Consider the following 13,384-nt stretch of genomic DNA (forward strand, 5'->3'; position numbering starts at 1 on the left):
AGGTTTCTTAATTGAGTTATAATATTCAAGTTAAAAGATTTTTTTTTTTTAAAAAATAGATGTTTGCGAGGTATAGTAATGTATTTAGAGTTTATGAGGTGTTGTCACCCATAAGATTATTTGAATTTTGATAAAATTAAAATAAATATCTTTTTCCTTACATGTTAATTACTATTCAAAAAATTAGTACTCAGCCGCCCGTGAGCCCTCGCCTTTTCTACCAGTGTTATGAATGCGAGCGTATTTTGCCACCGTGTTATGGGATGGCGAGGGTACGAAGAATCGAATCCATTCCTTCCTCTTCGTTTCAGCTTCCTCGCATCGCTTTGTTCGGGGATTAAGGCAAGCGAGGGCGTGATGAGGACCAACCGGCCGGGCAGTGGTGTCCGAGATGTCGAGCTCCAAGTCCAAGACGGCGATGAAATCGTCGGACCCCCGGGTCGCCGGTAAGAGAATCTACGATGAGGAGTTGAGGAGCAAGTTTTTGATTCCTGCGCACCTACGTTTTGGGATGGTGGTCGCCACGAAGGTGCTCGATGCCGATATCGGGGTCAAGCTGGCGGAAACGTTTCAAGAGAATCACCGGGAGGAGGTTTCAGGGGAGCCGAAGGCGCCGCTTGTGGTGTTCGTAGATTGCAAAGGAGGTGGGGACCTCGGCCACGAGATTAAGTTCAATCTCCAAAAGCTCATCAGCGAGGACCAGGTAAAGAGACAAAATACTTTTTTTACTGCATTCTCTAGAGATTAGATTTTGGAGGTTCTTCAAGCCGCAGGTCTCGGCTAGCCGAGAATGTGCTTATGTTTTTGTACACTAAAGTCGTTGAGTTTGTGGAGTGAGTCAAGCATGCCAATTCCACCAGTAATTGTTTTCAGTGAGTCCAGTTGCTAATTTGAAACATTGCTTGAGTCAACAAATTCAATCAGAAGTGAATGACCAATCCAGACTGAGTTAAGTCGAAAAGTCATTCTACTTATGATGAAAACCTACCAAATCTGGTTATCATCATCAATTGACGTAATAAATTGTAATTTATGTTCTCACATTCTATCATCCAAGTTACACCTACCAAATACTTGCAAGTCGCAGATATTCTAATAATATACCTTACAAATCCCACGAAGTCCTATATCCCCATTAACCATTGATAGAAAGTGTGATGTTCTGAACTCCTTTCAATTTCATTGGCATAGGAATTGGAATCAATCCTAATGCCAAAAGTTCTCTTTTGATACAAGGAGCATGTGACATTGACATGAGATAAATAAAATGACTAGCTATCAGATTGGTTGCTCTTGACTTATAATTATTTATTTTAACTGTAATATAATAAAAGATGAATAATCTAAGTCAAATAAAGTGAGTCTTCCAACTGTTGCTATTAAGATACATTTTAGATGCGTAATAATGTGCTATGCTGGAACTGGATTACTTCCAATTTCTAGTAACTTGTAGTGATTCCATAGTTGATGTAAATGCACATGTTTTGATCTGATTGTCATCTATTTTTTGTGGAAGTTGGAATTAATTTCTTTAGCTATTCTTATTGTGCCCACCCCACCACAAGTTGATTTATGCTAAACAAATGGATTTAAGAAATGTTCAAGCCAGTGCATTATTATGCAGGTGGAATATAATGAGATTTCTTTGATAATTAGTGTTTTTGCCTTAAATTAGATACTATAAGAGAGATTCTTTGCAGAAATAAACCTAAGATCAAAATGTTAACAGGTCACTTATTGCTTCTCACCATATTAACTCCAGTTTTTGATGTCCCAGCTATAGAACCTTCTGATTTCATTCAGTATGGTTTGCCTTGCTTAAAGAACTGGATACCTCTTTCAGGTATTTGATATCTCAGTTATGGAGCCTTTCCTTCAGTATGGTTTGACTTGCTTAAGGCATATGGATGATCCAAATAAAAAACCACCAATCAGTGAAAAGTTAAGAATTATGGTATGGTTTCTGGACAAAGAACTTCACAATATTTATTAATCGCCTGCTAAGTCATTTAATTTATCATTGCTTGAAGTTGTTTCAAAGATACCGGTGAAAGATGCTCATTGCCGCTGAAATTTCAGACTTTTGTAGAAGACAACGTCTCTCATATCTATCATTTATAGATTGCAGGAGGTGATGGTGAAGTAGGAAAGATATTAAGAACCCTTGGAAAAAAATTTAGTACCCAAAAGGTGCCACCTATTGGCATTATTCCACTTGGAACAGGGAATGATCTTTCAAAGAGCTTTGGTTGGGTAAAAAAAGCAACTCTATCTTCCTACTTAGTTTTGGTTTGCATTTTAACTGAAGTAAAATATGCGTGAGAAATTCATTTCCCAGGGTGGTTCATTGCCTTCTGCATGGCTTTTGGCAGTAGAAAGATCTCTTCCTCAGGCAGCTTTCAACCGTGTTGAACAACTTGATAGGTAAGCATGACCTATACAAGTGTAATAACCTTCACGTTGCCAATTTTGCTTACTTATGTCCATTGATAATCTTACTATCCACAAACAGGAACAATATATAAACACTTAGCATGTTGTGGGTAAACTGTACATTCTCATGCAAAATGTTTGTCTATGTCATCATAGATTCATAGGCATGGATTGCTTGCTTTAGTATCATAATAAAAAATTCTATCACAAAATATGGAGATTACATTATAGACCATTTTTTACTGTTTGTTACTACTAAAGTTCTTTAACTCTTTTTAAAATCCTTTGGATAATTTTGCTCTTTCTATTTCTACTTTGTTTTCTGCAAGATGTGCTGTGCTATTTGAGTTGATAGTCTTAGCAACTTTACGGCATTATTCTAAATACAGAAGTTCCAGCCAAACTTCCATCTAGATTTTGCTTTCTAACTTAGAAGCTTAGGCAAGTTAGCAATTGTCTTTTGCAGTTGGGGCATTAAGATTGTAATGAAAAAATGGAAAAAAAAGGAAAAACAAGTACCATATTCTCTTCCAAAAGGCATTACTCAGGTGAGGTCAAATTTGACTTCTTGGAATTTATAATCTCCTTTTATGTTTTTTACTTGATAATTGAACATTTATTTCACTAGCTCGCATGAGATTAATGAAACAAGATGAAATCATTGTGTGTGTGATGTTGTCAAGGATTTCATGATGTTACATGCTATTTTACATTCTCACTAAATATACGAGTCTTTTTCTATATATTTACATATATGTATATGAGGTAATCCTTGGATATCATTATTTGTCACAAATTATCACTAATTTGAAGTTTAATTGACCATAATGTCCTGTTATATTTTGAGACTTTAGCACAATAGATTAATGTTCCAATAGTTTGATATGGTGGCTTTTATTTAGTGTTGAAGATAACCTCTGCAGGAGCTGACTTTTATTTTGTTTAGGCTTGTTACACTGTGCTTGTTTATTATTATTATTGTTGAACATGTTACTGGTGAAAAATATATTATGTAGGATATTTCCAGAATAAAATCTCCAATTTAAGGAGGAAATAGAATGAGAGATGGTATCTTCTTTAATTTTCTCTTATTATCATCATCTACTGTGTTAGATGAACTTTATTCCTCCTCTGAGTGCTATGTAAGCCTCTTTAACAAGTAATTTTCTAATCAGTTATTTTTTTTTACATTAACAAAAGTTGAGAATAAAAATTCTATTTCAGCAAGGTGAAATTTTCTCTGATTAATTCCAAGTCATAGCAGTAGAACAATAATGACCTTACTCTCCACCCTGATTGGTGGTACTTTTATCCGGCCACATTGTGCCTCAGTTATAACTATCAATAAATAGAGCCTTGTGACATCTCGAAAATTTTTGCTAGAAGCCTAAAAATAACCTTAGTCTGGTGGAATCAAATTCAATGGTTTTGGTGCATCCATGGTTTGAAATGTCGACTCGTGTCATTCGAAACATACATTATTTTGTTCCGGCATGGAATAGATACTATTCTACTAGCAGTCTAGCACTGCGACCGCGAGACCATCGCGACCTTGCGGGTTGAGGCTGCCTCGTGAGGTCATGGAGGTGTCGTGACCTTGCGACAGCTCTCTACGGGGGGTGCAGAGGGTACCGTGATCGCGATCCCGAGGCAATCTCCGTGAGGTGCAACACTCGCAGTTGCTACCGCAATTTTTTTTAAGGTTAAATTTTTTATGTTTTAAATAGGCATTTTTTATTATAAATAAACTATTAATTATTATATAATTGTTAATCATATATAATAGTTATAATTATTTATTAATAATAGTTATAAAATATTAAGATTTTTTATTTATTTTAAATAATTTTTAAAATTAATAAAATAATTATTTTTTTAATATATATTGAAAATTTAATGTAAATTTAAAAATAATATATATATTTTTTCAAAATATAATTCCTAAACATTTTAAATAAATTTTAAAAAAATAAAAATTTTCCAATACAACAACCTGTTGGATTGCGAAAATAGAAGGGGGTTGAATAGCCTTGCGAAAATAAAACAACCCTTCTCGAGCTTTCAACAGAACACTTGCATAAATAAATTAACTAAATAGAAAGTAAAAGAAGAGGCAAAGGGTTTTTACTTGGTTACAACCGGGGAGGTTGTTAATCCAAGGAAAGTGTCGCACTAGTATCTCTTTCAGGCGGAGAAGCCTCTTACAGCAGTGAAAGCGCAAAAAACAGAAGCTAAACTAACAAGGAAGCGCATAAGTGTTGGAATACAGAATTCTTTAGTTTATTTGAAGCTTCTGGACCAAGGCTGTATTTATAGCCTTGGTCGGGGCGCTTGGAAGGGGTCTAGGCACCTGGGAGGGGATAAACTTTTATCCCCTTCGCAACAGATCGCGTTTGACGCGATCCTGGTCAAAATCCAACTCCGGGCGCCCGGACTAGTAAAGTCAACCTTGTTGACTTTTGGTCCGGGTCCTCTTCTCCGGTGCTGCTCGCCTCGGTTCGGGTCTTCCGCTCCGGCTCCACTCGCTAGGGTGAATTCAGCCAACCGAAATAAGGCTCGCCCGAACCTAATTTCGGCCTTCTCAAGCAACATTCCGCTCCGGCTTCTCGTCCCTCAGAAACGCCGCGCGCCTCCTTCTCGTCTGCCCGTGTACTCTTCCGCAGCGCCTCGTACCTCAGACGCACCGAGCTTGTCGGCTCCCTCCCGTGCCGTCCTTCTCGCTAACTGTGTCTTTTGCTCGACTCCCTGTGCTCCTAAGCTCCTGCACACTTAGACGCAAGGTTAAAAATACGACAGGACCTAACTTAACTTGTTGATCACATTAAAACAACCTTGGGGTTTCAACAATCTCCCCCTTTTTGATGTGGGCAACCCAAGTTAAGTTATGGTAAATAGACATAAAAATGAAATAACTAAAATTGCAATAAAGTGCAAAAAGATAGAAAAAATATGGTCTAAAAATTGTGATCTACCTCCCCCTAGACTTATACTTTTCCTTCTCCCCCTTTGATCACATAAAAAATGAAGGTTCAAGAAAAATCTAAGGGTTAAAACTTAGAAAGTTTTGAAAAATATTTCAAAGATATTCATAAAATATTTCTAAGTGAATGAAGATCTCAAAGAAAATTTCTAAGTTGAAAACAAAATCTAAGTTAGACAATTTTGCATGAAAAAATATTTTGAAAAATTTCTAAGTTTTTGCAATCAAAATTATTTTTGAGAATTTTCTAAGCAGAAAACTTAAGCCAGAAAATTTTTATAAGCAAAATAATTTTTTTTTTATTTCCAAAAAAAATATTTGAAAGACTTTCTAGAGCATTATTTAATTTTAATTTTAATTTTAATGCATTATCAGAAAGTTAATTGAATATTTCATTTCAATATTTTGGCTTCCAGGTAGTGGCGAGGCACTTGGCCTTCTTGGTTATTGGAGCAACAATCACTTTCTTAGACAAAGTCTCATAAAGAAATTAACTGTTTAATTTTCTCGCTGAAAGCGCTAAATCTAATTAATAGTTCAAGTTAAGCAAGACTTTGGAACCCAATATAGGTTTCAGCCTACTGAATTAACTAAAAATTTCTTAGGGACATACCTTTTTGAAATTTTTTTGATTTTCCCCTGGTGATATCTAAAATACCAATTTAAATTATTGTATTTTCTAAGATTTGTATTCGATAAACAAGTATGATTTTTTAGGTTATTTACTTGTATTTTCAAGTTTTCATTTTCTAATTTTGCTTTATCTAATTCTTCTAATGGGCAAGATTTAGCTAAAATTACTTTTAAGTTTTTATTTTCTTTTTCTAATTTACAACAATCTTTTGTTAACAATTTAACGAACTTAAATAATTTGTTGGAAGGAAGAGATCGTACCTGACTTACCTTGTCGATCTCGTTATTCGAGTCTCCCTTGAACTGCTGCTTTCTTCCGACGTAGCTCCCCTTTCATCGATGCTCTCGATGCTCATTTCGGAAGAGCTTGAATCGCAGTCGTCGTCTTGATGACTTGCCATTAATGTAAGTCTGAAGAAGGCCTTGACTTTCGATTCGGACGACGTATCGTTCCATGTCGCCTTTAAGATCTTGCGCTTTTGGACAGGCTTCTTACCTTTGTCTTTGTCCTTGTTCCTTAGCTTGGGGCAGTTGTCCTTGACGTGCCCTTCTTCGTTGCAGTGGTAGCAGCGGATCATCCTTTTCTTTCTACCCTGCGAATGGTTAGTATTTCTAGACTTACATAGTTTCTTAAAACGTCTTACCATTATAACCATTTCCTCGTCGTCGAGAGAAGACTCTGACTCTGGTTCGTCTCTCGATGCTTTGAGGGCGACGTTGTGCTTGGACTCCTTCGTACCTGCACATCTTGATTCATGCACTTCAAATGTCGAGAATAATTCTTCCAAAGTAATTTTTTCTAAGTCTTTAGAAATATAAAAGACATCTACTAGTGATGCCTATTTCATATTTCTAGGAAAAGAATTTAGTGCGTACATTAGCGAATCTCGGTTACTTACCTTTTCTCCGAGATTCGAAAGTTCGGTGATGAATTCTTTAACTCTCTAGTGCAGATGCGCAGTTGTTTCGTCTTCTCCAAGTCGCAGGTTGGTGAGTTGGTTGCAAAGTAGATCCCGTCTTACGAGTTTGGCTTCGGACGTCCCTTCATGTAGCTCAAGGAACTTCTCCCCAAGTTCTTTCGCGGAGTCGTAGTTGCCGATTGGTTGGCTTCTTGTGGCGGAAGAACGCTCAGCAGATGGTACTCCGCTTTACCGTTTGTCACGTAGTCGGCCTGCTCCTTTTTTGTCCACTGATATTTCTCTTTACCTTCTGTTGCTGTAAAACCGAATTCCATAATTAACAATAACTCAAAATCCGTTTTAAAAAATGCCTGCATTCGTTTTTTCCAGGTAGCGAATTTCCCTTCGAACTTTGGCGGGTATATACTCGGTCCGACCATCGTCTTTGCTTCGATTGGCGGTTAGTCCTCCTGAAGCGTCTTGGCTCTGATACCACTTGTTGGATCGCGTTGGCCGACTAAAAAGGGGGTTGAAGAGCCCTGCGAAAATAAAAACAACCCTTCTCGAACTTTCAACAGAACACTTGCATAAATAAATTAACTAAACAGAAAGTAAAAGAAGAGGCAAAGGGTTTTTACTTGGTTACAACCGGGGAGGTTGTTAATCCAAGGAAAGTGCCGTACTAGTATCTTTTTCAGGCGGAGAAGCCTCTTACAGTAGTGAAAGCGCAAAAAATAAAAACTAAACTAACAAGGAAGCGCACAAGTGTTGGAATACAGAATTTTTTAGTTGATTTGAAGCTTCTGGATCAAGGCTGTATTTATAGCCTTGGTCGGGGTGCTTGGAAGGGGTCTAGGCACCTGGGAGGGGATAAACTTTTATCCCCTTCGCAACAGATCGCGTTTGACGCGATCCTGGTCAAAATCTAACTCCGGGCGCCCGGAACGGCTCCGGGCGCCCGGACTAGTAAAGTCAACAAGGTTGACTTTTGGTCCGGGTCCTTTGCTCCGGTGCAGCTCGCCTCGGTCCGGGTCTTCTGCTCCGGCTCCACTCGCTTGGGTGATTTCAGCTAACCGAAATAAGGCTCGTCCGAACCCAATTTCGGCCTTCTCGAGCAACCTTTCGCTCCGGCTTCTCATCCCTCGGAAACGCCGTGCGCCTCCTTCTCGTCCGCCCACGTACTCTTCCGCAGCGCCTCGTACCTCAGACGCACCGAGCCCGTCGACTCCCTCCCATGCCGTCCTTCTCGCTAGTTGCGTCTTTTGCTCGACTCCCTGTGCTCCTAAGCTCCTGCACACTTAGACACAAGGTTAAAAATACGGCAGGACCTAACTTATTGATCACATCAAAACAACTTTAGGGTTCGAACACAACCAAGCCTTATCCCATTAGTCTAGGTTAGCTATATGAAACCTTTTATGCCATTGATATCTATCTTCTACTATATCATCCCGTGTTGTAAATTGTGGTAGGCGGTGGCGGGGCGGTTAGTGACCGTCTACCGCCTCGGCCGCCTAAGTGGTGCCTGAGTAGTGCCTAGGCGGTTGAATATTTTTTACTTTTTTCATACATAATATTATAAATAATCATTATTCTTTATAATATTTACTTTTAATCAAATATATTAATTAAAATTTAAATATTTAATCTAAATATTTAAAAATAAAGAATAAAAATAAAATTATATATATATATATAATTAATAGGATAATTTTATTAGGTTTTAATTAAGTTTATTTAAATTATCCCAATCATAGTTAGGAGCTGATTAAAATTATTAACATAAAGTAATTTAATAAACCCTAACTTACAACTTATCTGTGTACTCTATTTCAGTTGAGTGACAAGTTTGACACATTCCTGGGACCACGTGACGAGTTCAGACACGTCATTGGGTCTGAGCAACGTGTCGAGGCCTATCGTCGAGTTCGAGCGACGCCTCCGGGTGGGTCGTCGAGCTCGGGCGACGTGTCTAGGCTTGCGCGATGCGTCCGAACGAGTCGCAGGGCCCGGACGCTGTGATCAAGCTCGCGCGATGCATCTGAATTCGTCATCTGACCCAAGCTATGTATCCGGGCGTGTCACCGTGGCAAAATGGCAGTAGCGGCGACTCCAGGCACGGCGGTGACAGAAGAAGGTGAGTTACCACCTAAAGCACTGCCTCAGCATAAGGCATTGCGGTTGATACCTGCCTCCCGCCTAGGCGGCCGCCTCGACCACCATTTAAAACACTGATATCATCTTCTATACTTAAATAAATTTTATCTTGTTTTATTGTTACTAACCAAGTCTTTTTTTTGTCTTCCTTTTCCTCGTTTGATATGTGTGTTTGTTTCACATTGCCTAACTAGATCATTTATTGGTCATTTAAGTACATGTCTGTACCATCTTAAACGTGTCTCTCAGAGTTTTCCCTCAATAGATGTAACTCTGATTTTTTCTCTAATGCTCTTATTTCTTATTCTGTCCATCCTCGTATATCAACACATCCACCTTAACATCCTCATTTCTGCTCATATGCTCGAGCCATAACCCATCAACATTCAGGTTCATATAACATAGCAAGTTTAACCGTGATTTTAATGAACTTTCCTTTAAGTTTTTGAGGTACTTTATGGTCATATAAAATATTTGACGCTCTCCTCCATTTTAACCATCTTACTTGTATTTTATGTAAGACATCTCTCTCAATCCCTCGATAATTTTGTAAAAATGATCCTAAATATTTAAAGCCCTCGGTTCTGAGCAACTCGTCATCTTCTATCTTAACAATTGTCTCATTACGTCTAATATTGCTAAACTTAAATTCCATATATTGTGTTTTTATTCTACTAAGACTAAAACCTTTCCCTTCTAGTATTTCCTGCTAAGATTCTAGTTTAGCATTTATTCCTTCACGTGTTTCATCTACCAAAATAATATTATCTGCAAACAACATACACCATGATGCTGTGAGTTTGTCCATAATTAGTGTAAAAGATAGGGACTTAGAGTTAATCCTTGATGTAACCCTATTTTTATTGGAAATACTTCAGTTACTCTGCCTGAAGTTTTTACTCTGGTCGTTACATCCTTGTACATATCCTTAATTAGTTCAACATATGTTATGCTAACACATTTCTTTTATAAATTCTCAATATAATTTCTTTTGGAACTCTATCATAAACTTTTCTAAGTCAATGAATATTATGTGTAGATCTTGCTTTTGCTCTTGATATTTTTCAATAAGTTGTCTAAGAAGATGTATCGCTTCTATTGTTAAATATGAACTCGAATTGATTTTCGGTCACCGTGTTCTCCTTCCTTAATTTTTTTTCTATTGCTTTTTCCTAAAGTTTCATGGTATGACTCATTAGTTTAATACCCTTATAGTTTGCACAATTTTATACGTCTCTCTTATTCTTATATAAGGGAACTAGAGTGCTTACCTTCCATTCATCAAATATTTTTTTTGTTTTCAATATCATGTTAAATACTTTTATAAGTTATTCAATACTTTATTTTCCTAGGCACTTCCATGTCTTTGTCGGAATATCATTTCGTCCAACAACTTTTCCATTGTGCATCCCATTTAAAGCTTATTCTATTTCTAAAATTTGAATTCTAGGATAAAATTTTAATTTCTATACTCATTTGACCTACTTAAATTACCTAAATTAAGTTGATCACCTAAACCTTCATTAAAAAGTTGATGAAAAAACCTCTTCCACTGCTCTTTTATTTCTTCATCATTTACTAGTACCCTATTACATTCATATTTATTATATTTTATTTGGATAAGATCTCTTTCTTCCTTTTTCTCATTTTAGCTATTCTATGAATGTCTCTTTCCCTTTCTTTTGTATCCAATTTTGATATAATCGTTCAAAAATTTCATTCTTTGCTTCATTCACTACTTTTTTAGCCTCTCATTCTTTGCTTCATTTACTACTTTTTTAGCCTCTTTCTTGTATATTTTTTTAAAATTTTCCTCATTCTTATAAATATATAATTCCTTATAAGTTGTTCATTTTTCCTTCACTTTCTCTTGTACGTTCTCATTCCACCACCAAGGTGGCAAAAGGCGAATACGCTCGCCCCCAGTGCTCCCGCCAACCCGTCCCAGGGCCAACATAGAGGAGGTAAATCACAGGCAGCTACTAGCCTTTGGAATAGTGACTAGTACATAAGGGAGGTATTTACCTCGGTTTTGTCGAGATTTGAACCCTAGACCTTATGGTGGCAATACCTCATGCGCTAGCCACTAGACCGTCCTGAGGAGACCTCATTCTACCACCAAGATTTCTTATTTAGTGGTGCATATCCATTTGACTCACCGAGTACACTCTTAGCTACTATTTTCAACTTTGATACAATCTTATCTCATGTCGTATTAGAGTCACAATATATTTTACCTAATACTTGTATTCTTACCTTCTCCTTAAATATATTTTGCTTTCTATCCTTTAATTTCCACCACTTAATTCTAGGAGTCGTATATATTTTCTTTCTATTGATATTATATTTGAGACGTATATCTAACACTACTAACTTATGTTGGGTAGTTAAACTTTCTCTAAGGTTGACCTTGCATTTTTACAAATCTTTCTATCATTCTTCCTAACCATAAGAAAGTCAATTTGTGATTTATTATTCCCACTTTTGAATGTGACTGAGTGTTCTTCTCTTTTCTTAAAAAATGTATTAGCTAATATAAGGTCATATGCTATCGCAAAATCTAATATAATTTTCCCTTATTCATTTCTCGTTTCAAACTTATATCTCCATGTACCTTCTCATATTTCTCATTTTTTACTTTGACATGCCCATTTTGATAAAATCATTTCATTTGACGGAATATTTTGTAATATTTCATTTAAGTCATCCCAAAACCTTGATTTGGTAGCTTTATCTAACTCTACTTGCGGTGCATATAAGCCAATTACGTTCATAATTTCTTTCGCCACTATTATCTTAAGAGCTATAATTCTATCCCCTTTTCTAACTACTCCTACAACTTCATCCTTTAATTTGCTATCTACAACAATACCCACTCTATTTTTTCTTTACTCTTTCCTATATACCATAACTTAAAATCCGAGTTCTCTATCATCTTTGCCTTCTTGCCTACCTATTTTGTTTCTTGTATACACAAAATACTAATTCTTCTTCTAATAATTGTATCTACTACCTCCATTGATTTACTCGTGAGGATCCTATGTTCCATATTCCAAATATTATGCTATTAGTTTTCCTATCATATTTGTTCTTATTTAACCTATGGTGCAAGAACTCTTGCCCATTTAACATTATATCAAAGTTCTTATGGAGATGTAGCGGTCCTTGCCAATACGTTACAGTCGGACCTTGCAATGCGAACTCTTACATATTTAGCACTACACTGAGTTTTGGAGATGTAGTCGTTCTTGCTTAGACTTTACAGTTGGACCATACAACGCGTTTCTTCGGAACAACCTAGTATTAGCACAATAGTTTAATGGATCTATTCATTGAACATTTGTTATATTTTTAACGCTGGCTGACAACCTAACACAACCCTCCTCCTTTATCCGGGCTTGGGGCCACATGAATGGTTCATCATGGCCGAAGTTTGGTGGCATCGCCCGGACTCGAAATGGAGACCTTTAAAAAATAATTTTAAACCTTCAAATAGTTTTATAATTATTTTTGAAATTTTCAAATAACTTATTTTTAAAATAATTTTATAAAAATTTAATAGATATTATTTTATAAAAAAATATTGAAATATGAACTCAACATCTCAAAATATAACATTAATAAAACATATTTAATAATCAAATACTAATAAAATTAATATACATTTGTATTTAAAAATTTAAAAGTATTGAAATTGTATCAGTATGACATGATATGGTATCGAAACTGTATCGTTCCGGTTTGAGATTAAAACTTCGACATAGGTTGAAATTTTAAATCATGGGTGCATCTAGACTCTTTCTACTATCAAGGTTTAATTTTTTAAATATTGTTCCATGTTATAATTTTTGTCTCCAACCAGAATGATATGATTTTAATATTTTATTGTGTCAACAATGGTTTGGTGTGCTTTGCCAGGATAACTTGGATGTATTTTAATTTTATGAATCTCTTCCGCTTACATCTAAAACATGCATGTAGTAATTAGCAAATCAATTGAATTAAATTTTGGAGCAACAAACATTCAGAGTGCATATATGCTCCCTGGAATTTAATATTGTAATTAATTTATCCATGAGTCCATATATGAAATTTAACTCTATAATTTTCCAAGACCCAACTTAAATTATGCTCCCCTAGAATTCAATATTGGAATAAGTTTCTTTATGTGTCCATATATGGATATCTAACTTAATAGCTTGGAGTTGGATTTGTATTACCACAACTCGAATTGAATATGATACAAGTACAAGATATAGATGCATATCAGTTTCTCCAGCTT

The 13,384-nt window shown here is 36.2% G+C and overlaps 1 protein-coding gene across 3 annotated transcripts in view; it reads left to right on the forward strand.

The window, feature by feature from the left end:
* The first annotated feature begins 210 nt into the window (after nt 1-210).
* Nucleotides 211-13,384, forward strand: part of LOC122038280 (diacylglycerol kinase 3-like) — a 35,233-nt gene continuing 22,059 nt past the window's right edge. The window contains exons 1-5 of one of the 3 annotated variants that reach the window (XM_042597934.1): nt 212-703; nt 1,844-1,954; nt 2,122-2,253; nt 2,339-2,424; nt 2,900-2,981. In XM_042597934.1, coding sequence (XP_042453868.1) covers nt 392-703; nt 1,844-1,954; nt 2,122-2,253; nt 2,339-2,424; nt 2,900-2,981 — 723 coding nt within the window. In that variant the 5' untranslated portion in view covers nt 212-391. Of the gene's footprint in view, nt 704-1,843; nt 1,955-2,121; nt 2,254-2,338; nt 2,425-2,899; nt 2,982-13,384 lie in introns of all 3 variants that reach the window. The other 2 variants (XM_042597936.1, XM_042597933.1) reach the window with 2 other exon arrangements.

The sequence above is a fragment of the Zingiber officinale genome, chromosome 1A (assembly GCF_018446385.1).
Source record: "Zingiber officinale cultivar Zhangliang chromosome 1A, Zo_v1.1, whole genome shotgun sequence".
NCBI lineage: Eukaryota > Viridiplantae > Streptophyta > Magnoliopsida > Zingiberales > Zingiberaceae > Zingiber > Zingiber officinale.